The sequence below is a fragment of the Lissotriton vulgaris genome, chromosome 12 (genome assembly GCF_964263255.1).
Source record: "Lissotriton vulgaris chromosome 12, aLisVul1.2, whole genome shotgun sequence".
Classification (NCBI taxonomy): Eukaryota; Metazoa; Chordata; class Amphibia; order Caudata; family Salamandridae; genus Lissotriton; species Lissotriton vulgaris.
The window spans coordinates 773,067,758-773,093,306 of NC_141700.1; the positions used below are offsets into that span (position 1 = coordinate 773,067,758).

The window sequence follows — 25,549 nt, forward strand, 5'->3', positions numbered from 1 at the left end:
AGGAACAAATAATCATATAATAGTTAAACGGAAAGGAAAATATCAATTAATCCTCCCATTGAGACATATTCTCAAAATTATTCATTATAAATGAATGTCACCATCACAAAATGCAGTTCTCAAAAAGATTTTTTTATATGTATATATTCATATCAAAAGTTCTTTTAAATGACATATATACAAACATACACACCAGTTACAGTAAATGTATACAAAATACACAAAAGTATAACACACTATACAAAAAGTAGTGTAGTGGGTAAAAATTACCCTATACACTTATTTATCCTTTATTACCCTATTCATTAGTACAGATGCTAAACCACTGTATCATAAGCATTCTGTTTAATAGAGATCACCCTGCATAATTAAAAGAAAGTACAGCATGAGGAAGTATACATATGTCCTCTTTAATAAGTAGTACTCTCTCTATTCTTTATACTGTTTTAATTTATTTAGGGCATCTCCAATTCACGAAGTCGACGCATTTCAGCCTGACATATCTTGGGACTCATCAGGACTGGGGTAAAATCAGGACACCTTTCAAAAGGTCTGTAATATTTCCAGTATCCGGAAGGTGTACCATTTATCGGCCTTTGTAAGGATATTTGCCACTGTTTGGCTCGTATGTAGTTGTAACGCTAATGGCTGCACCGAAGTCAATGGGTATCTCTTCCTAAATCTTCTCCACCTATTTCTTATCTGATGGATCTCCAATGGCTGGCAAACAATCAGGCATGACTCGGGGAAACCAAATTTCTCCTTTAGGTTCCGGCTCCGTCACTGAAACCACGTAGATTCTATAAATAGCATAAAATGTTTTGAAATGAAACATCAAGCGGGTTGATTTGATTGTTATTACAATAAATCACAAATCGCTTCAACTTTGCTGCATAGCAAACCCTTATGGTAGGACGTCTAGCCTCTTTGATAATGTTCATGCAGTCTGGCAGAAGATTGAGGTAGCCAAACTCTAAGACTTCAGGTGCCAGATTGCAAGGTTGAGATAACTGGGATCTGGATGACTTATTTCTACATGGCTCTGCGTGAGAAGAGTACATGTAAGAGCTCCAACAGGGTGGTGAACCAGGGTCTTTGACAAGTGTTGGGGCAGTGAGGTATCTGTACTCATGGTATGCTGACCAGGTGTTACTTGCTCTTGTTCTTCCAAGTCGGAGTCTGCCTTGGACACGGAGATGTGTTCTGCTTCCTCTTCGGCTCCTTAAGTATGGAACTCCTCTCAATTGCAATCATCACCGAAGATGTCCGGTGCGGAGCAGCTTTGGTGTTGCATTTTGTGATGTCAAGCCCGACGATCACGGAGCGTCTTCTTAGATCAAAATGATCAGCACGCATTGCAGTCCTGTTCGTCGTGTTCCGGGGATAGACACAAATTGACTTTGTGCAAGTCGGTGCGTGGAACCCTAGCGCGACACCCAGGACAAAGTTTGAATAGAGTCCGTTCCATCGACTGCTAGCAAGCTAGACGCAGGTAGGCCCAACGGTCCTCCACGAGTTTTCTGATCGAAGACCTTGAGTCAAAATGATACGTGGAGAATAGAAACAATATCGTCGAGGGTAGTGGATTGCGTGACGAGGGGACCCCGAGAAACGGTGTCGAACTGGAGCGTCGAAATTCACATCCGAACCAATGGCAGAAAAAAACAATCCAACAATGGAGTCAATGCCCATGTGCACTATCACTACCAGGAAGAGTCACCTACCTCGTGCCTGGGAAAGACTTCTTCGAAGAAAAACAAAGAGCAAACATCCTGACCCACTACTAGATGGCAGGCTATGCAAAGCATGTGATCTAAGCTCACATGCCTTGAACATACATTTATTAGGGGGAGTGTAACACCCCAAACACCCTCCCTGAAGGTACGCCCCTGTGTTTACCACAAAGACAGGTCAAATAATACACAGTAAAATCAGAATTGAAATTAAGAAATGTATTGATCTGAACCAGCTTTGTCTTTCCTGGGACTCTGTGACTTGTTACATTGCTGATACTTTTTCATGCATGGGTAAAAGCCTGTCTCTTGAGAAGTTTTGTTGAGTGTTACTTTGGATGAGAAATGATGCAAACTGGGTGATCTCGGAGAGAGGTCCTCCTCCTGTATGTCACTTGTGGATGAACATCGAGAGTGTGTCCGATGCTATTATCTAAATATTTGCCAATTTCTGCTAAATATGTTGCATACCTGGGCAGTATCTGCTGAAAAGGTGGTTGTGAGACTAGCCCTAGGTGTATATTTCTGTTTGACTTTGCCTAATAATTCCTGATGTGAATGTTGCTTGACTCTTTCTTTCACTTTCTCTAATACGGAAACAAGATACCCCCTGATTCCAAATCTTGTGGCCATCTCACCCTGGATTCTTTCAAAGTCCTCATTGTTACTACCGAGAAGTAGGGTGAAGTGCACCGAGCAGGAATAAATAACCAGAACATTGAGCAATGTTGTAAACCAGAGAACTGAACAAATAGTCCTCTCTTTAAATATGAAATAATAATTATTTTGTTATTTTTTTTACTTGTTTTTCAACTCTTTGTTTCTCTGGTTTTAATTTTAGCATCACATTTTCAGACACACTAACCTAACTAATCAATACAAGACAAGTATTGTTGAGTTGGAAGAAAGCGACCTGTGAGTCTGCACCAGGCAGCAACCATCTTGAGGCTTTAGAGGTGTTCAGTTGACCCCTAGTAGGTTACTGTTATGTTGGAACTTTCCAGACTTTTTTAGACATTGCTATTTGTCCAGTTTGGAATTGTGTGCAGGGGACAATTCTACATTGGGAAATTGCAAATAGTTTTCTACATGGGGAAAACATTTTTCCTTTGTCTGAACCTCTTGCCCTATACCACTAGGAAATGCAGAGGCTTCCCTTTTACCTTCCCAGCCTGAAAGTGATTTACTCCAGTCCTTTACAAGGGAACATCTGTCACTGTTTCCAGGGTAGGAAAGTCTGTGAATACAGCAAACTGACATGTGAGGAACTTACTCCAGCGTAATTGTACCTAGTCATATCATACAACTGTGTGAGAGTAAATTGTTTTAGCTCTGCAAGGTATCCTTTAGTGAATACATACCAAGTGTATATCCATCCATTTCTTTACTTGCACCTATGTTCAGAGCTCAAACTACCTTAGTGAATCAGACCGTGGGTATTTCTGTGGCTCTCCAGCCTATCATCTAACATTTAGTCTGTAACTTTAGTCTGAACATACAGTTGGCTCGGAATGTCCTAGAACAAAACGACTTAGTATATTTGAACAGCTGACCCTACCTATTTTTCGTCCCCTATTGAAGTCTCTCTGATCCCCTGTAACTGCTCTAGTTTTGAAACATCGGGGTTTCTCTACATATCAAAGGTTTCAATGCAGGACCTGCTGTAGGTTGACATGCATTACCTGCTGTAGGTTGACAGAGTCACTTTTCTAAAGCCAATTGGACCGGCAACGCCAGTGCAGAAGTGTTTACACCTATGGTTAATGGGCCGCTTAAAATAAAATATGAGTTGGAGGCATCATGAGGAGTTGACATCCCATGCGGTGGGTGTCAGTGGTTTTCCTCAGTCATGCTGAAGCCTGTGTACAGCTGTGCTCTGAGTAGTACTGGTGCTTTCACATGGGCTAGCCTTACTAACTTTACGTGATAGGGATAGCAGACCTGCGGCCTTTCATTCTTCTGCTCACCTTGGGAGTCCACCAATGGAAACTGCTTTAGGTCTGACGCTTTCAGGAGGTCACGGATGTCTTTGTACTTGAAGCCCTTCACCAGGTATTTCAGGTCAGTGATCATGAAATCTTCTGCATAGATGTCGTGAGCTCTGAAAAAATCAAACATAAGAACCAACCCTCATAAGACAGGAAGGATACAATTTTTGATAACAAAGCTAAAACCTTAAAATTCAAAGCACAAACTTTATCTGAGTAGTTTTTCTTTCACAAGGTAAGCCTTAACAGGTAGAGCTAAAACTAAAAGTAGGTACTGTATCTTGGCAGAGCCAGGTGATGTTCAGCTGTGAAGTACAATGTTGACATTGCAAGGCAGACTCACCCTGTTTTCCCAAATGTAAGTTTTGGGAGATATGGCAGCTTTTTGACGATGATGATGCCATCGAAGAAGGAAGGCTGGGACCGCTGGCTTATAGCATTGGCAATCAGCACAGCAATCAAGACAGGCAGAATGTGTGACATCTGTCCAGTGAGCTCAAACACCAGAACTGCTGTGGAGATGGTGTGTGTCACAGCCCCGGAGAACGCAGCGGCACCTAGGAGGAGAAGAGCAGGCATCACAGTCACCGGGCATTATATCAACTTGTTTCATGTTGCTAAGAAGCAGTTTGCTGTGTCAATGTAAACATACTCAAGAGTTTCAGAACTTCTAGATCTAAAGATGGGCAGATAGTCTTACTTGGAAAAGGTCCTACAACAATTGAAAGAGCAATAAAGAAAATTCCCTATCCAGTCTATGTTCAAGCTTCTGTCCCTTACCGTCAGGTGTTTCCAGGCAGTGATGGACAAAATAAAAGACATTACACAGTCCACCCTAAATTGGACAGGCAGGGTAATGGTCTTCCTCTGAAGGCCCCTATTCTGTCAGGCCATTGGAGGAAGTTATCTGTTGACCGAGCTAGCGGGGGCTCTACTGATGTAAAAGTTGACATCCACCTGCAACTAAATGAGGTCTGCCGACTGAGGGTTTAGTAGGCAGGGTACTCCGTTGCATCTGTGAGTATCTTATACCCTAAACTATAAATCGGGCCCTTAGTATCTTTAATAGATTTACATGCTTTGAATTACTCCCCTCATTACGCAAAGCATCTCTATACATTTCACTTAGACTATTGAAGAATCACATTCAATACTTTAACATATACACATATGTAATTTGGATGCTTTGTTCTGAGCAATGAGTTAGATAGCTTTTAGACATTTGTTTTGAAGGCCATCTTTACATTCTAAGTGTGCCACACACAAAAAAGCTTCATCAAAATTAGGGGCGGATCATGTGTGAATCTATGATACATGCCGTGGCTGGAACACATCTTCTTTACCTGTCCTGAGAATTCGGCGTTCTGGGCAGACATCAAGACTATTCTAAAAGACATCCTGGGGGTAACCATAGTATTAAACACCATATTAGACCTATTGGGGGTAGACAAGATCTCACGTAGCATATTGAGCAGGGAGAAAAGTGACCCTATGTTTTATCTTTTACTTATAACCAGGAGGGAAAGTTATAAACGCTGGATAGATCCATCTCCCCTGAATGTTACGGACAGGTTTAAAGAGGCAAAATGACTTGGTGCCTAGATATGGAACATAAGACAGGAAGACCGCCCGAGGTATGGGCGGATTTCACTGAGCCTAGGGAAGAATCTCAGATAGAACAATAAGAGACACCAAGGCACCAGTCTAGGTGATAGCCAGTAGGCTGGGCCAGTGCAGTGGGGCCAATCGTGAATGCAGCAGACCGTGAGGTGGACAGTATGAATCAAAATCGCCTGAGATTTGCAGAAGCTATGGTGATATGAGGACAAAAGAAAATGCCATGACTGGAGAACTATAGTTAGAAGTAGGGAAGATGTTCTACTCAAGCAGTGGAAGTTTATTAATAGATTTACATGTTTTGACCTGGAATAGCAAACAGCATTTAACCAATGAGAATAGGGCATGATGATCACCTTAATGACACAACACAGGCTGTACAGCATGCCCTGCCCCAAACTTGCTTCAAATCTGGATCAAGAAGTATTGCTTGGCAAAGGTGTGTGGCGTTCACTGTGTATCTGTTTAAAAAATGTCCAGAATTAGCACCCTTGTATATGGTGCCTTGATTGCTGTCAATCCTCTTGTTGAAAAAGTGGTCACTATACCCTGTGTTCTCTTGTGGCTTTATTGTGGCAAAAAAGCAACGGACAGAGAGAGCCATGAGGCAATAAATATTGTGCCGACATATATGTGCCCCTTCACAGCTGAATAAAGGCATCAAGTAGCTCGCCTGCTTCCTGCAGTTCTTTAGTCCTATCTATGTAAAAGCAACTCTTCACATTTAGGGGGTCATTAGGATCGCGGACGGACTTGAGTCCGTCCGCGACCCCAGAGTATGAGGGAACGTCCGCATGGGCTGAGGCGTTCCCTCTGTGCAGATTAGGATGTGATCGCCAGGGTGGCGGTCACATCCTCAATCTTTAACATTGCGGCGGGTGCAGCTTGAAGCTGCACCCGCCGCAATGTTAAAAATGCATGCACAGCATTTGCGTGCACAAAGCGGCAGGCACCTCGTGGTGCCTGCTGCAATGTGCACGCAAATGTAGGGGGGTAACATAGGTACCCCCCATGTGCACCCCCCACCACCCCTTCACCCAGGGGGCCCGCAACGGGCCCCCGAAGTGAAGGTCCGTATGCTTTTCCACGGCGGAAAAGCCGCCGTGGAAAAGCATAGAATTGCAGACATCCTAATATGCCTGGCGGTGTCTGATAGATACCGCCAGACATGTTAGTGCTTTTCCGCCGCGGTCGGAAGGCGACTGCGGCGGAAAAGCTGCGGACAGAAAATCAGACCCACCAGCCATCCTAATTTGGCGGTGGGTCTGTGGAGGCTCCGCAGCGGTTTTCCCGCATCCTCCGGGCCGGCGGTGGCTTCCGCCGGCCCGGAGGATGCGGGAAATCCGCAATCATAATTAGCCCCTTAGTGTATGAAGAGACCTTTTCTCCAGGGAAAAAGACTTCTGAAAGAACATAGGTCAAGACATCTTTAGGGTCAAACAGAATTGAAATGTGCCTTCATCTATAGGTTAAGGTTGTCTATAAGAAGCTTGGTAGGCGTCTTTGGTTGCGAATGTGTGTAATATGTTGATATACCTTGCACTAATAAGTGCATAAATGAAATCAGCCTTTGAAGCCCAGACTTAAGTATAACTTGTCTGTGGCATTTGACATCTGTCCCATAAACTTGGAAAGTTTTGTATTAATCTCTCAAACTGGTGCTGAATTTATGTTGGAAGAAAGGGTCTCAACAACCCTTTAAGAAAATAAATTGTATTCTGTTTGAGGACAAGGGTAGTGCATCTGTAGATCTCTTACATGTATACATTGCCAAAAGGTTTTTGTGAAGTCTCCGCACTGTGAACATCTACTGAACTTGGGTTCTGTAAAGATTCAGTCTCCCTTTTCATTGACGTGGGGATCTGTCAGGTCACTTACCTTACAATTGTCTTGAAAGGAGGACATCACCCTCCTGGACTGTCCCCTTCACAGCAACGGGCTGCGTGAGGGATCAGAGACACAAATCTTCATCCTCAAGGTCTCTGAATATAGCAAATGGTTGCCATGTTGTCTGTAAATAGCCTGTTTACTTTTCTTTGGATACTTGGTAGAAAGGTTAAAAGCCCGTATGTAAGGCCTTGTGCCTCACTAGATTAATGCTCAAAGATCTGTCTGACAATGTCCAGTAACCCTTTGTGGTCAGGCTCTCCATGTGTGCTCTGAATCCTGACAGCAATGTACTTTTGATCTTCATTACTTGCTGTTTTGGCCCCAAGAAGTCCAAGTATACCATATATTTTTGATAGCATGCCCACGGCGGACTCGTATGGTGGTGTCAGTGTGAGTTGATCATCCAACCTCTTAGATGTGTTCTGCCCTTGGCATCCAGTTCTTCCTGAACGATTTTCATTTACGGTCTGCAATGAGGGACCAAGGCAAACAGGAGGACCTGGCTCTGAAATACAATTCCTATTTGCACACTGAGTGAATACACTTAGTTAGGCCATCCTGGCCTTTTGGCACCATACCTGGATCCACTGCCTTAAGGCAACGCTCAACTGTGTCATGTTGAGATCGGCTTGCAGCAATCGAAGACTTGTTGTGGCAGATAATACATGGTGGATATCTACCAATTCTACTAGAGTAATGGTAAGGCTCAAGGTGGTGTGCACTGCAGCTGATGTTTGTCTGCTCTTATTAGTCAGTTGTCCAGTCACGGTGACATCCATCCATAGCCTTGGAGGTGAACTGGTAGGGTTGTCCATCAGTCCTTCAATTATCCCCTCAAAAATATCTGCTCATTCTGATTAGATTTGTAACTCTCAGAAAAAAAGGAGAAGTTCTATGATAAGGTGTAATCAAGATTTGCTTTAAATGCAAAAAAATGAAAAAGTACTTTTTCCATCAAAGAGTTAGCTGGGAGGTGCGGACATGGCATTTTTGACAACAGCACCCTTTGAAGGCAAATGCAGAAGTGAAAACAAAAGACACAGCTACTGAAAGCTCTTGCTCAGGTGAGAGAAAGTGATTTATGTCACCTTGTATTGATAATTTAAGTTAATGAGAACAATTTGTGCATAACCATCTATCTCGCTGTAGGAACCATTACTGCATGCCCCAGATGTTACTATTCGCTCTTACTAACTTTGGCAATTTTTCTCTTCCTTCTTTTGACAGTTGAATTTTCATGTGCACTTTTTCAATTATTGTTAGTCCCATGTTATCCCAGTCTTGTTTTTATTTTATATTTACTCTCACATTTTTCTCGTCTCTGCATGAAGTGCTTTTAAGGCCATTAGGCCTTGATCCACCATACAAAACTACAAAAATAAAATAAATAAAACCATTCCCTTTTTTGACCAAAAGTACTTATAAACATGACTAGCTCATTGTGTTAGTTCTTCACATAGAAGCTAGATTGAGCTAATTTGAAAGAAAAGTTTAAAAGTTATGGTACCATTTTCAGTGCCGCAACAGAACATATGCGGACGTTTTTAACAGTGCCCCCAATCTCTATATCGACTTGTTTATTTCTTAAGCTCTTGAGAAGGCGAGAGTGGTTTTGTTCATTTTCATTGTTAAATAGCAGGTAATTAGCTCACAATCGGCCATCAGTATTCCATGCAGCTTCTTTCCTTCGTCCAGGATAGGACTTTCCACATTTTCCCTCTCAGACCAGAGACTGATTTGTTTTTTAGAGGGATGAGTGGTCATTAGAGTGAGTGTACTATTGTGAGTTTTGGTGAGTGGATAAAACTGCAGAGCCGTTATGAAGTGTAGATGTATTGCCTGAGTGGGAAACATCCTTTACAACGCACCTTTTACCACGCAGTGCCTTTACGACGCAACTTTTACAACGCAAACCATTACAACGCATTGTGCTGGGGGGCGCTCTAGGATAGGGAATAAGTTTAATTTACTATCCAACACCTTCCCTAGTGTCCACGGGGACTGGAGTTGGAATAGTAAATTAAACTATTCACTATCCAGCACCCCAAAGCGCTATGTGTTGTAAAGGTTTTCGTTGTAAAAACGGCGTTGTAAAGGCATGCGTGGTAAAAGCATGCGTTGTAATGTCATACATCCGCCTGAGTGTTTATGAATGCTGTATGAGGACTAACATTGTTGTACTGCTGTATAAGGAGTAAGAAAACAAGTTACTTACCTGTAACTTTAGTTCCCCAGTATTGGTAACTTTCATAGATTCCCATGCTTTGTATCATTCCCCCGTCGTCAGAATGGGAGCCTCGTTAAATAGAAAATATCATAGCAGTAGGAACAAAAGAGAAAGACAGGTCTAGGCCTCATCTAATTTTGTAGCCTATCCACCTCTTTTTGTAAAAGAGACCAAAAAAGTTGCAACAACCAATCAGATTAGCTTCACCCCATAGAACCCTCTTGAGAGGCCTCAGAGCCTCAGAGCCTCAGATTTTCGTAGCCGTTGTGTAACAGCAACTACATTTGCGAGAGGCTGAGCTTCCCCAGGGGAGGAGGGTGGGCGCATAGGAATCTATGAAAGTTACCAATACTGGAGAACCACAGTTACAGGTAAGTAACTTGAATTCTTGCCCCAGTATTGGAACTTTCATAGATTCCATGCTTTGTATCAGAGTAGCTAGCAGTAAGCAATAAGAGCACATTTTGTTATAAGAGTATCAATATAGCTTTGTATATTACTTTTCATAGGAAGTAAATCCATCATGGTACATTTGATACGAAAAACATTATCTGATACAAAATGTGCAATCACAGGAAGGAGGGATAGTAGGGAAAGCTCAACTCTCATTGAAAAATATTCCTGAGGACTGCCTGTCCGACTGCCGCTTCGCTTCTCATATAAGTGTCCAAGCAGTAATGCTTTGTGAACGTTTGGGTACTGTTCCACGTAGCCGCTCTACAAATGTCCTTGAAAGGGACCCCAGCAAAGAGAGCCGCAGAGGATGAGACAGATCTCGTCGAATGAGCTCGAACATGTCTTTTTAGCGGCTTGCCCGCTTCCTGGTGACAAAAGTGAATTGCACTGGAAATCCACAGTGAAATGCTTTGTTTTGAAAGCAGAAAGCCCTTCTGCGGCGCACTGTAAGCAATGAAGAGTTGTGAAGTTTTCCTGAAACTTTTTGTGTGTTCCAGATAGAATTTTAAACATCTTTGGACATCCAAGGAATGTAGCGACCTTTCTGCTGGAGAAGATGGTCGAGGGAAAAAGATTTCAGAACCACCGGTTCATTTAAATGGAAATCAGATGGGACCTTTGGGAGGAATTTTTCATTTGTTTTGAGGATAAGAGTGTCTTTCTTGAACTGCAGAAAAGGTTCCCAAATAGTGAGTGCTTGGAGCTCACCTATCCTCCTAGCCGACGTTAAGGCTAAAAGAAGAGCAACCTTCCATGAAAGATACTTGAGATCCGCTCTGTGAATAGTCTCAAATGGGGTTCTCATAAGATGAGCCAGAACCAAATTGAGTTGCCAGACTGGAGGCGGAGGCTGGACTGGGGGAAAAACTCTGAAAATGACCTTTAGGAATTGCTTGATAATTCTTGCAGACCAAAGAGAAGAACCTGAGGCTGTCTGCCTGAAACTAGAGATAGCCGCCAGGTGCACTTTGATGGAGGAATGTGCCAGACCTGACTTAGCTAGAGAAAGCATGTAAGGCAAAATCTGATGAGGAGCTGAAGTGTACGGATGGAGATTCTGCCGCTGGCACCATAAGCAGAAACGTTTCCATTTTGCATGGTAAGTCTTATTCGTACTCGGGGCGCTGGCTTGAGATAGTATTTCCTTACACTCCCTAGTGAGATTCAAATTCTGGAATTCTCTGTGCTCAAGAGCCACACTGTCAATTGGAGTGAGCTCAGATCTAGATGCAACACTTGACCTTGAGACATTGTTAACAGAGATGGAATGGGTCGTAGGTGACTTGGCTGATCCTGAGACAGTAGGAGAAGCTCCGTAAACCAGAATTGGCGGGGCCACGCTGGTGCGATCAAAATCATTCTGCAAGGTTCCGCCTTGAGTTTCCTGATCAGCCTCGGAATCAGGGGTATTGGAGGAAAGGCGTAAACAAATGCGCCGGACCAAGCAATCGAAAGTGCATTCCCCAGTGAACCTCGATGGTGATCCCTGTTTTCTGGACTCGCAAACAGGTCTATGGTCGGAATGCCCCAACAAGAGAAGACCTCGTTGAGGGTGTCCTGATTTAGTTCCCACTCGTGACACATTGATCCTAGACGACTTAATTGAGTGGAGAAGCGTGGCTCAATGGTGGAGAAGCGTGGCTCAATGGTTAGAGCGGCAGACCCTGATGCAGAGGTCTGGCCCGGGACCAGGGTTCAAGTCCCGCCTCGGCGGCTCTAGGACTCAATCTCCCCAGACCTGATAATTCTCGCCTCGGTGCATAGTCTAATCATGGGCCCCACACTGTGACTCTGGGCAATAGCTTGCTTAATCTCCACAACGGCCCCAGCAGCGCTTGGATGCCTGGCTTCACCTTGGGGGTGCCCAGGAGTGGACATCTCACAGGAAAGCCAGGAAGGGTTCCACAGTGGTATGAATACAGCGCTACGAGACCTCTGGGTAGAAGGCACTATATAAATACAAACACATTTACATTTACATTTGAGTGTACCTGGGAGGTGTTCCGCTGAAAGAGAAATCCTGTGGAGGATTGTCCAGTTCCATTTTTCCTGGGCTTCCCTTGAAAGGACTCGGGATCTTGTTCCGCCCTATTTATTTATATAATGCATGGCCGTCGTGTTGTCCGTACGGACCAGCACGTGGCATTCCGAATTTTTGGAAGGAAATCTTGCAAAGCTAAATGAATGGCCTTGAGTTCTAGCAGATTGATGTGGAACGTGCGTTGCTCGGGCGTCCAATGACCGTGGAACGTGCGTTGCTCGGGCGTCCAATGACCGCTCACATGTAGATCCTGCAACACTGCTCTCCAGCCTTCTAGAGAAGCGTCCGTGGTGAGAACCATGGGTGATGGAGCGATCTTGAAAGTGAGACCCTTTGAGAGATTGTCTCTTACCGTCCACCAGCTGACTGCCCTTTTCATTAATGATATCACTGTAATTTTGTTGTCGAATGAGCCTTCTGCTCGGCACCATTGCTTGTCTAGCTGTTCCTGCAGTGGATGCATCCGTAGTCTGCAGTGCGGAATTAATGGTATGCAAGATGACATCGATCCTAGGAGCGACTTGTACAGAGTGACCGATAGAGATTTCCTCTTTTGTAAGAGGCGAGCCGAGAAAATTAGTCTTTTCTGTCTTTCTTGTGAAGGGAAAGCTTTGCAGCAATTTGTATCCAGAATGGAACCTCGGAATCTGGCCAACCTGGAGGGGCGAAGGACAGACTTGGACTTGTTGAGTTGCAGACCCAGTTGATTGAAAAGTTGAATGCAGCTGCTAACTGCTGTGGAAGCTGCTTGAAAGGATGGAGCCTTCACCAACCAGTCCTCAAGGTAGGGAAAAACCTCCAGAGATTGTTTTCTGAGAAACGCCGCAACTGGAGCTAAGACCTTCGTAAATATCCATGGAGTTGATCTGAGACCGAAAGGAAGTACCTTGAATTGAAAGTGGCTCTTGGCTAATGTGAAGCATAAGAATCGCCTGTGAGCTGGATGGATCGGTACATGGAAATAAGCGTCCTCTAGATCCAGAGTTGCCATGTAGTCTCCTGGATTGAGAAGACGTAAAATATCCTGAAGGGATATCATTCTGAATGACAGCTTTATGAGATAGGTGTTGAGCTCCCTTAGTTCTAATATTGGACGCCACTTCTCCTCCGACTTGCGAACTAGGAAGAACCTGGAATAGAATCTCTGTCCTCTTTGAGACTGAGGTACAGGTTCTACGCCCCCTTGATGAATAGTTGATGGGCTTCAAGAAGTAGAAGTTGTAGATGTTTTGACTCGGTGGCACGAGGAGCTCTGGAAGGTGAGGGTTGATGAAATTCCAACATGTGGCCAAACCGAATGATATTTGGGACCCACCGATCTGATGTTATGAGCATCCAGCTGCTTAGACAATGAGAAATCCTGCCCCCCACTGATGTTATCGGAGAGGGGGGAACAGTAGACAGAGCCAAGAGGTCGCTATTGCTGTTTAGATGAATCTCTCCCCTGGCGACCCTGTCGACCTCTTGCTGGCTGGCGAGAGAAAGATGCTGATTGGTCCTGTCTCTGAGAGTATTGTGGCTTGTAGTTTTGTGATGATTGAAAATATGAGGAGTAGCGCTGTTGGTATCCTCCTGTGTAGCTGGAAAAATTCTTTCTTCTTGCCCCTCGGAAAGGTACCTTACGATATTGCAAAGTGCCTAAAGATTTGGCCGTCTCAGTGTCCTTTTTGATATTTTGTAAGGCATCATCTATATGCTTTCCAAAAAGTATATCCCCATCAAAGGGCTAATCTAGAATTTTATTCTGCACCTCAGGGCGAAACCAGGTAGTCCGAAGCTAACCTTGTCTTCTTAGGACAGCCGAACCTGCCAAGGCACGAAAAGCAGTTGTGGCGATGTCCATGGCACAGTTAATTATTTCTGGGGAAGATCGCTCCCCTTCCTTTAAAATCTTCCTTGCATCAGCCTTAGCACTCTCAGGTAGCTGATCAATAAACGGAGACATATCGCACCACATTTGGCGATCATATCGTCCCAAAATTGCAAGCGCATTGGAGGCACGAACCAGGAGACTTGACATTGAAGAGAATCTTTTTCCCACATTGTCAAGGCGTCTACCTTCCCTATCCGGTGGAGAAGCCAGAGGGGCCAATGGATTCTTCAATTTCCTTTGTGCTGCCTGGGAGATCACAGAGTCCGGACTTGGTTGGCCAACCAGGCAAGCGGGACTACCATCAGGGGCCTTGTACATCTTCTCCAACTGCGGTAGAACCAGAATAATGGTAGCTGGAGACTGCATGATTTTTACACCCTCAGACCACACATGCTCTATGATGGGAATAGAGCGGATGGATTTCTTGTATGGTTCTTTGAAATCGTAGAGAAAGCAGTCCGATTGAACCATTGTTACCGGAAGGCCAAACCTTTTAGAAGCTCTTTCCATGAGGTTTTGGAAACCTCCAATGTCTGCTGGAGGGGAATCTATTGGTGAAGGAGAGGGTGGATCTGGAATAATGTAATCGTCTCACTCTCTATTTGGATCTGAGACCTCTGTTACATCCCCTCCATCATCGTCGTCATTTTCACCATACCTCTGACCAGAGGTGATAGGTTGTCTCTCTTACGCAGGTTCCTGTTCCATTGGCTGAACCGCAGCAGTTGATGAAGATGGCGGCGGTGGTGGAGGAGGTGGCTGTATTGATTCTGAAGGTTGGGAAGGAAATCTTCTCCTATAATCCATTAGCATAATTTGCAGGTCATTTTTCAAAGAGGAGGGCATAGAGACCACACCCTGCTGAGATTGCTCCTGCATTTGCTCTCTAGGAGGAGGCTGTCGCTGTTGTTCGTAATAGTCATCTGAGTCTGAGTCCTGGTATTTTACCTGGAGCTGAGATGGGCTGTAAGCATCCCCATATGGACTATCATCATCATCCTCCTCTGAATAGTCTTCCTCTAGAAGTAAAGCCGGAGGAAGGGGTGTTACCCTTCGTGGCGATGTCATATCCGGTGTAATCTGGCGTCTTTTTATCGAGATTTTAACGTTTTGTACCGTCGACGGGATCGGCGTCGACTTCACTGATGATGGAGGCATCGTCGACGAGAGCACCGAAGTCGGAGAGAGAGCCATCGTCGACGGAGGAGAAATCGTCGACGAGCTTGTTGTCAATATCAAAGAAACCGTCGTCATCGCCATGGTCGTCGTCAACATCGTCTTCGTCGACACCACTGTCGGCGTCATCATCGTCGTGGAGGCTGTCGTCGTCGACGCCGTCGTCGACGGTCCCGTTGGCGAGGCAGAAATGGGTGTTTGCTGGATTCTAGCCGTCATCGTCGACGTACCTGAAGATGCCACCGTCGACGACAGGTCTTCTTCTCAGATTTTGATTCTTGAGGCAGGGTAACAGGTTTTTTTAAAACCTTTTGTTTTTCCAGGTGGTGGAGAGAGAACAGAAGGCCCTTGAGACCCCTTCTGAGTAAAAACCACCTCAGACGTCGATCCCTCTTTCTCCTTTGTACCTCGGTGAGGAGATTTTCGGGGACCAGACCTACTAGACCTATCAGAAGGCTTTTGAGAGGCCTTAGAAGGAGGTTCAGCTGAAGTTGAAGGGGAAGACCTAACCCTCTTTTTAGATCTTTTTGATGAGGAAGCTGAAGAGGAATCTTCGCAGTTGCTGGAAATAACCTCCTTCCTAGAATTCATCTTCTGCAGCCAGGTCAGAAGTCTTCCTTCTCTGTCTCTCAATGTTTTAGTGGAGAAGGTCCTGCAGATCTTGCAATCAGTGGCTTTGTGGTCTGGGTACAAGCAGTAAATACAATCTTTATGTTTGTCCTCCACATAAAGCCTCTTCTTTGAGCAGGTAGCACAAGCCCTGAACAAAGCCTTCTTTTCTTTATCCAACATTTTGACGAAAAAAAGTTGATTTTCAAGTTGTAGAAAGAAAACTGAGCAGAGCTCAGAGGGACTCCCTTAGCACAACGTGCAGTAGAAAATCTAAGGCTCTGAGGCTCTTTCAGGAGGGTTCTATGGAGTGAGGCTATTCTGATTGGTTGTTGCAACTTTTTTGGTCTCTTTTACAAAAGGAGGTGGATAGGCTGCAAAATGAGATGAGGCCTAGGCCTTTCTTTCTCTTTTGTTCCTACTGCTATGATATTTTCTATTTACCGAGGCTCCCATTCCGAAGACGGGGGAATGAAACAAAGCATGGAAATCTATGAAAGTTCCAATACTGGGGCAACACGGCTGTATGAGAAGTAACATTGCTGTAAGAGGAGTAACATTGCTGTATGAGGAGTAACACTGCTGTATAAGGAGTAACATTGCTGTGTGAGGAGTAACATTGCTGTATGAGGAGTAGCACTGATGTGTGAGGAGTAACACTGCTGTATAAGGAGTAACACTGCTTTATGAGGAGTAACATTGCTGTATGAGGAGTAACACTGCTGTATAAGGAGTAACATTGCTGTGTGAGGAGTAACATTGCTGTATGAGGAGTAGCACTGATGTGTGAGGAGTAACACTGCTGTATAAGGAGTAACACTGCTTTATGAGGAGTAACATTGCTGTATGAGGAGTAACACTGCTGTATAAGGAGTAACATTGCTGTGTGAGGAGTAACATTGCTGTATGAGGAGTAACATTGCTGTATGAGAAGTAACACTGCTGTATAAGGAGTAACACTGCTGTATGAGAAGTAACATTGCTGTATGAGGAGTAACACTGCTGTATAAGGAGTAACACTGCTGTATGAGGAGTAACATTGCTGTATGAGGAGTAACACTGCTGTATGAGGGGTAACACTGCTGTATAAGGAGTAACACTGCTGTATGAGGGGTAACACTGCTGTATAAGGAGTAACACTGCTGTATGAGGAGTAACATTGCTGTATGAGGAGTAACACTGCTGTATGAGGGGTAACATTGCTGTATGAGGAGTAACACTGCTGTATGAGGAGTAACATTGCTGTATGAGGAGTAACACTGCTGTATAAGGAGTAACACTGCTGTATGAGAAGTAGCATTGCTGTATGAGGAGTAACACTGCTGTATGAGGAGTAGCATTGCTGTATGAGGAGTAACACTGCTGTATGAGGAGTAACATTGCTGTATGAGGAGTAACACTGCTGTATAAGGAGTAACACTGCTGTATGAGAAGTAACATTGCTGTATGAGGAGTAACACTGCTGTATGAGGAGTAACACTGCCAAAATCTTCGACACTCAATCATTCAAATAGGGCATCAATACTTTGTCAATTTAGTATGTTCATTAAAATAGCCACCAACCTCCAGTAGATTTTTAAAGAGTGTGAATGCTTTGACAATTGACAGATTATGTTTCCAGTGACAAAGAAGGGTCTTCAGATCACTGCAGCACCCTAAGCAACGCCCAAAGTATAATTGGGTCAAGTTCAGGAGGTGGTCCTACATCACTGGTTGGGTCCAGCATTAATTGTAGTACTGTAAGTCAAGTTGATAGCATTTGCCTTCTCTGCTATTTTGTACAATGCACTTTCACATTTTATTATGTATCAATAAAACCATTTTGAAATCATACAAGGGGGTAAATGCTCTCTTCTTCTACAGTGGCGCTCCACCAATGAGCCGCCTCATGAGTAAAAGAGTGGTATTTGGATCTTATCAGAAGGATTCCTTCTTGTTAGGAAGGAGTAAATCTTATTGTGACCCCGTCCCTGTTTCTCCCCCGCCTGGACTGTGCCCCCCTGAAACCTTACCGTTGTCAAGGACTTCCCACTCACGCACGTATAGACAACCCCCTCGGGTCCGTAACTGTGTCAGAGCGAACAGCATGACCCACACTGCCCCGCCCCTCTCTCTGTTCCAGGAACCTATCACCGGGCCTCAGGCACCGGAAGTACGTCACCGTGAACCCGGAAGTCCCACCCCGGAGGCAGCGACAGCACCAGTGAAAAGCGAACGCCACTGTGAGGACGAAGTCGGAGCATTGTGGCAGGATACTCAGACTGGTCGTGGAGAGCGAGACGAAGAGCAAGCCGAAGAAGACGAGTGGACGGAGGACTGGTGGAGCCCTTGAGGAGGTGGCTGAAGAGCGGCCGTGGCTCACTGGAGAGCTACGGCGGACCGCGTGAGTAGCGTAAACCTCCCCGTGAGCACGCTAGGTGCTCAGTGTATACATTGTATAGTTCTCCCACGTTTAGGCACTTCTCGCACGTTAATTGCACTGTGATTATTGTAAAGCCCTTCACTTTGCAAAACGCCCTCCTCCCGTCACCCTCACCCTGACACTCTTTTCTCTAACCTACTTCCCTATCTTTCGGTACGTTCCTCTTCCCCATAGAACCTTACCTCACTAGTCCTTCCTTTTCTTCCCACGCACGTCCCGGTGTCGGTGTCAGCATACGTTGTGAGACCCGGTTCGGTCTAACGGTCCCTTCTCTCTCTTATTGCCCTCCGAGGTACCTCCCCAGCAACGGAGACGAAGAACCTCCCGAGGCCCTGCAAGCAGAAGATCGTCGACCAGGAAGAACCATCCCATCTCGCCGGACTACCTTTACCATCCTGTCTGTTGACTCTCGTACCAATAAAAACCAACTATAGCCCACTACATTCGGCCTCCTTGCCTGATTTTCCGGCCCGCGACACCCCCACGATCACATTTGGTGTCAGAAGTGGGATCAGCTGGAAGCATGGAGGCCGTCATGAAGAGAATGGCCGACTCCCAAGAACAACTGGGGAAACTCATGGAGCAGTTTCTGAAAACCGCCGAGGACGACAGAGGGCAGCTACATGATGTCTTGAAGGGCCAAGGAACCGCCCATGACCAAGCTATGGGCAAACTGACTGACGTCTTAGGACAACCACGAGCCATGGCTTCTCTCCCCTCCGTGGTGTTACAAAAGTATGTCCCGGGGGAAGACCCGGACTACTTCTTTACAAACTTTGAGAGGCTGGCACAAGCGGCAAATTGGCCCGAGGATCGGTGGGGCCAATATCTGGGTCCCCTCCTCACCGGAGACCTACAGGCGGCATATCAACAAGCCAACATCCAAGGCAACAACCCCTATGCAGATATAAAGAAGTGCATCCTCGAGCGCTTGGGGGTGGACGACGACACCTACCGAGTGAAGCTTAGACAAGCCAAGGAAGGGCCGCAAGAAAATCCGCGTGCTCTTTCCTTCCGCATCAAGGACCTCGCCAACCGGTGGCTTAAACCGGAAAACTCCACCAAAAACGAGATATTAGAGAAAATCTATCTTGAACAATTTTTGAACTCTTTGCAACCCGCCACTCAGAGATGGGTTCGGCAGCATACGAGGTTGACTCTAGAAACCGCAGTGGAAATAGCCTGTGCCTATGGTCGTGCTCAGGAGCTACAACGCGGTAAGGAGGAAAACCCGCACCGACCACACAACCCCACAGCCAGCCGTCCAACACGTCCATTGCCCTCTCGAAGACCTGAACCTCCTCCTCTCTTACATTCTCCAGTCCTATATCGTCCCCCCAATCCCGGACCCCAGTGCTACCATTGTGGGAACTTTGGACACATAGCCCGCAATTGTCCTCAGAAGGAGGTACCCATGGAAATCGGATTGGTTCGGAACTATGTTTGCAACACGCCAAGGGACACTCCTCCTCCGTTTCATTGCCCCGTGTCCATTGAAGGACAGGAGATGCTGGCCCTCGCAGATACCGGGTGCCGACAAAGCGTCCTTCGTCCGCAAGATTTGGTTCTTCCCCACGGATCACCAACCGGAGCAGTGGCCATACAGTGCGTACATGGCGATACTAAACGCTATCCCACCACACAAGTCTGGGTTCAACATCCCGGGGACCCGGGAACCCACCTCACGGTCGGTCTGGTACCGGCGTTACCCGAACAAGCAATATTAGGTAGCGATTATCCCGGACTCCCGACCCTTCTCCAGGACACTACCGACTCCCTGTCACAATGGTGGAAAGAAGCCCCTTACCCTCAGGGTCCATCCTCTCCGTCCAAAGAACCGAAACCTCACAAATCAAGAAATCAGAAAAGACAGGAGAAGAAAAACCCTTCCTTTGCCTATCCAGTGAATGTGGATGACCCACCCTGGCAGACCGACCAAGAGTTCCGTGCCGCCCAACAGGAGGACCCGCTCCTGCAAGAAGCATGGGGAAGGGCCTTAGAACAGGAAGACCCTACACAAGTAGGTCCTTATTTCTTTAAGAAGAGGGGGTTGTTATATCGAAAGGGAGGGCCCTTACAATCCGCCCAGCTGTTGATTCCCGGTCCCTTCCAGGATAAGGTCCTCTTTCTAGCACATAGCCACCTGTTAGGGGGTCATTTTGGGGACGAAAAAACGAGCCAGACTGTCCTTGATAAGTTCTACTGGCCCGGGGTACATCAGCACATCAAAACTTACTGTCGCGAGTGCGCTGTCTGCCAGAAACACAGCCGTTACCGACCCCCTAAGGTACCACTACAACCTCTTCCTCTCATTGATGTCCCATTCACTAGGGTGGGGATGGACATAATAGGGCCCCTGTTACCCTCCCGAACAGGTTGCCGTTACGCCCTTGTCTTAGTAGACTATGCTACCCGCTTCCCCGAGGCCTTTCCATTACGCCAACCCACAGCACAGAACATTGCCAAGGCGCTAATCACACTTTTTTCCAGAGTAGGCTTTCCCCGGGAAATCCTCACGGATCAGGGCACCCCATTCGTTTCCTCCCTACTTAAACAAGTCTGTTCTACGCTAGGAATAAAGCAAATCCGAACTTCGGCCTACCATCCCCAGACGGATGGTCTGGTCGAACGTTATAACGCAACGTTGAAACAGACACTAAAAAAGCTGTTAGGCCTGGAAGCCAAAAGGTGGGAGGAAATCCTGCCTTTGGCCCTTTTTGCCATAAGATGTAAGCCCCAGAGCAGTACGGGATACTCCCCCTATGAACTGTTGTATGGGAGACCCCCGCGCACCTTACTGGACATGGCCCAGGAAGCCTGGGAAGCCGAGCCTGACCGCACCCGCCCTTTGCCAGAGTATGTTAACAATCTAAAGACTCACTTAGCTGAAATAAGGGAGATAGTGAAACAGAATATGGAAAAGGCCCAAAATACACAAAAAAAACAATATGATAAAGGCACCAAGGCCAGGGTATTCGCCGTGGGCGACCTGGTCCTCTTGATGATGCCCTCCTCAGATCAAAAACTCTTGGGCCAGTGGCAAGGGCCCTATACCATTCAACGACAGGTCACCCCCGTAACTTATGAGATAGAACTCGACCCCGCAAGAGGTACGTCCCAGATCTATCATGTTAATCATTTGAAGAAGTGGGAGGGACCCCGTCCTGTTCTAACGGGAAGTAGGCCCCCTTTGTCCTTTCCGTTCGACCCCTGTCTGGACCCCGCTTTAACTCCGGTACAGGTCAAAGCCCTCCAAGCAGCCCTGACCCCTGTAATGAAGGTCTTTTCTTCTTGTCCGGGACGTACTACCGTCACCGAACACTCGATTGAGACAGAACCCGGGAAGGTGGTTAGACTGCGTCCCTATCGAGTCCCTGAGGCCCGCAGAGCAGTTATAAAGAGGGAGACCGAGGACATGTTAAAGATGGGAATCATTGAGCCTTCGGTCAGTGAGTGGAACTCCCCTATAGTCCTGGTGCCGAAACCCGACGGCTCTGTCCGGTTTTGTATAGACTTCCGGGAGGTAAACAAGGTCTCCCGATTTGATACTTATCCTCTACCCCGAGTTGACGAAATGGTCGAAAGGATAGGGAAGGCCAAATACATTTCAACCCTTGATCTCTGCAAGGGTTATTGGCAGATCCCCCTCCGAGAACAGGATAAGAAGAAGACCGCTTTCTCTACCCCAGAGGGTTTGTTCCAATTCCTTGTCATGCCCTTTGGGTTACACGGCGCCCCGGCCACCTTCCAGCGAGCCATGAATCTGGTACTACGTCCCCACACCGCATATGCAGGGGCCTATTTGGATGATATAGTCATCTATAGCGACAGCTGGGATCAACACCTCGTCCATTTGCATGCGGTTGTCTCTTCCTTGGGCTCCTTTGGGTTTTCCATCAATCCGGCCAAAACCACCCTGGCCGCCCAAACCGTCCAGTACCTCGGTTTTCTCTTGGGTGAAGGTCTGATCCGACCCCAGGAGTCCAAAACCAAAGCCATTGAGACTCTCCCGTTTCCCCGGACAAAGAAAGATCTCCGGGCGTTCCTAGGGCTCCTAGGTTATTATAGAAGATTTGTCCCCAACTTCTCTCAAAGGGCCGCCCCTCTCACAGACCTGTTAAAAAAAGCTACACACACCGAGCTAGCCCTAAATCACCCCAGTCCTCTAGTATGGCATGCTTTTAACGACCTGAAAAACGCCCTGACCTCCAGTCCTGTCCTTGTAAGCCCTGATTATTCCCGGCCTTTTGTACTCCAAACAGATGCGTCCGATCAGGGTTTAGGAGCAGTCCTCTCACAAATCGACTCACAAGGTAATGAAAAGCCAATATTGTATCTCAGTCGAAAACTCTTTCCTAGGGAACTTAACTATGCTGTTGTAGAAAAAGAAGCCCTCGCAATCAAGTGGGCTGTCGAAAGCCTGAGATACTACCTGGAGGGAAGGGAGTTCACCATTTACACCGACCATGCCCCCTTGGAATGGATGGCCCGGAATAAGGGACACAACGACCGGGTCCTCCGATGGTTCCTGTCCCTCCAACCATTTCGGTTTCAGACACGCCACCGAAAAGGATCTGAACAAGGCAACGCAGACTTTTTGTCCCGGTACCCCAGTTCTCTCACCGGTACAAGAAAGACAGCCAGGGGAAGGGAATGTGACCCCGTCCCTGTTTCTCCCCCGCCTGGACTGTGCCCCCCTGAAACCTTACCGTTGTCAAGGACTTCCCACTCACGCACGTATAGACAACCCCCTCGGGTCCGTAACTGTGTCAGAGCGAACAGCATGACCCACACTGCCCCGCCCCTCTCTCTGTTCCAGGAACCTATCACCGGGCCTCAGGCACCGGAAGTACGTCACCGTGAACCCGGAAGTCCCACCCCGGAGGCAGCGACAGCACCAGTGAAAAGCGAACGCCACTGTGAGGACGAAGTCGGAGCATTGTGGCAGGATACTCAGACTGGTCGTGGAGAGCGAGACGAAGAGCAAGCCGAAGAAGACGAGTGGACGGAGGACTGGTGGAGCCCTTGAGGAGGTGGCTGAAGAGCGGCCGTGGCTCACTGGAGAGCTACGGCGGACCGCGTGAGTAGCGTAAACCTCCCCGTGAGCACGCTAGGTGCTCAGTGTATACATTGTATAGTTCTCCCACGTTTAGGCACTTCTCGCACGTTAATTGCACTGTGATTATTGTAAAGCCCTTCACTTTGCAAAACGCCCTCCTCCCGTCACCCTCACCCTGACACTCTTTTCTCTAACCTACTTCCCTATCTTTCGGTACGTTCCTCTTCCCCATAGAACCTTACCTCACTAGTCCTTCCTTTTCTTCCCACGCACGTCCCGGTGTCGGTGTCAGCATACGTTGTGAGACCCGGTTCGGTCTAACGGTCCCTTCTCTCTCTTATTGCCCTCCGAGGTACCTCCCCAGCAACGGAGACGAAGAACCTCCCGAGGCCCTGCAAGCAGAAGATCGTCGACCAGGAAGAACCATCCCATCTCGCCGGACTACCTTTACCATCCTGTCTGTTGACTCTCGTACCAATAAAAACCAACTATAGCCCACTACATTCGGCCTCCTTGCCTGATTTTCCGGCCCGCGACACCCCCACGATCACACTTATGTACGCAGTTAGTGGTCTGAGTCTCAATAGATTGGGCCCAAACACTTTTCTAACTGTCAGGAACTCTGAAATCCTTCAGTAGGTGCTATATTCAAAATATGATGATGAACTTCAAGAAAGCCAACTGGTGCATCCTGGAAAAACATGCATAGAATGGCTGAAGAAAGGAGTCAGTAATCAGTAAAATTGGAAATCTAAGGTGATTTCCAGAGGGCAAACTAACTTTTGCAGATCCCAGGAATGCAGAGGACCCAGGTCAGCACTGCTGGCCAGAGAAACAGGATTGGCATCACAGGAGGTGAATGGATGAGAAAATAATGAAGCATGCCAGAGGACAGAATCAGCAAATCACAGAATTCTAGTAGCATATTCTGTATTTTGATTATATTCCCATACCACACGTACGACTGAAGGCCATCAGAGATAAAACTTGGATCTGGTACACCAACACAACACAAAAAGGAATCACACAGGCAGATTGGAAATCAAAAAGTGCAATAAAGGAATGATAAAGAAGCAAGCCTTCTCAAGCTGTGCACCTGGGATTTGGACAGCATCACACCACAGACTAGACACACTCCTTCACTTCATCATATTAGAAATTAGCTGGAAATACAGAGCATCTCATCCACCAATAGTAAAAAGCACTGAGCTCCTTCCCACAACTTAGCCCAACTGGAACAGAATTCCCCTGTCCCACTAAACTGGATCTTTAATTGTCACTTCTGATGTACTGGTACAGTGATCTGTTGCTTGCTTCCTGGGTTTGTACTATATTACGCTTAATACATACATTGATACACCTCAGAGAGAAACAGAGCTAAAGGGAAAGACTTAGATCTACATGGGGAAAACATGCGATGAGAAGGACTTCAATTCATGGCCTAAACAGACATTATTGGGTTAAAAAACTAGATATAGCACTGAGCCTAAAACAAATCCTAGACATATGTACAGAGTGTTTGGAAATTGTGACTTTAAGATTTATACAATCAGTATTGTAAGCAAAGAACATACCTGCCAGGGCATATCCAGATGGAGTGATTTTGATGTTGATGCCCTCAGAAATGATTCCTTCCGGGAATATCTTTGCCATGATCTCACCGTACAGCCTTCCGAGTCCCGCCCCTGAAAAGACAGGTCCACTTGGTAACATTAATGAAAGGTAGTACCAGTACTGGAAAGGTGGCAGGATGCAGTTAGCCTGACAGCGATCTCACATTACATCCCATAGTAAATATGGACTATTTTAATAGTAGTCTGATGTCTGTTAGATGGGAAACATTTTGACTAATGATACTTTAAAAAAAATAATCTTGGGCTTTGTAGAACATGACAAAAGGGGCACAAATGGGTGCCCCGTGCAAACAAAGAAACGTAGCGGAAGGACAGTAGTAACGGAGATATTTCCACAATAGTGAATGAGGACAATGGGAGAAAAAACATTGATACATCTGCAAATAGGTGGACATGGCAAGTCAAAGTATTCACATTAATCATTTAGTGATAAAGACGCAGCATCAGCCTCATTAAAGCTATCCAGTCCATAATGTGTGATCCAAACTTACGTGGACACCCACTACGCTTATATGTTACCCTTTCCATTGCTACATAGAATTTCATTCCCCTTCTCCATTCAGCCATGGTAGGTGTGTCAGGGTCTCCCCCATGTTTATTCAGGTCCCTTTTAGCTACCACTAAACCCAAGTTGGTCAACATTAGTTTCATCCGTGAGAGATCTAGATCATTGAGTATGCCTAAAAGCACGTACTTAGGATCCTCAGGTAGTATTGTGCTGCGTTCCAGAAGTACATTTTGCAGGGGGTGAATGAATGACTGGGAATGTCCACAGTATGTGAAGGAAGTCCCCTCGACTCCCCCTACAGCGCAGGCACTCTGTC

At 46.3% G+C, this 25,549-nt stretch overlaps 1 protein-coding gene across 2 annotated transcripts in view; it reads right to left on the reverse strand.

Annotated features, from left to right (window-relative positions):
* Positions 1-25,549, reverse strand: part of LOC147678662 (chloride channel protein ClC-Kb-like) — a 253,087-nt gene that overhangs the window by 80,967 nt on the left and 146,571 nt on the right. For both annotated transcript variants that reach the window (XM_086946113.1, XM_086946112.1), the window contains exons 13-15: positions 24,666-24,776; positions 4,065-4,278; positions 3,701-3,834 (exon numbers count right to left, since the gene is read on the reverse strand). In XM_086946113.1, coding sequence (XP_086802239.1) covers positions 3,701-3,834; positions 4,065-4,278; positions 24,666-24,776 — 459 coding nt within the window. The remainder of the gene's footprint in view (positions 1-3,700; positions 3,835-4,064; positions 4,279-24,665; positions 24,777-25,549) is intronic.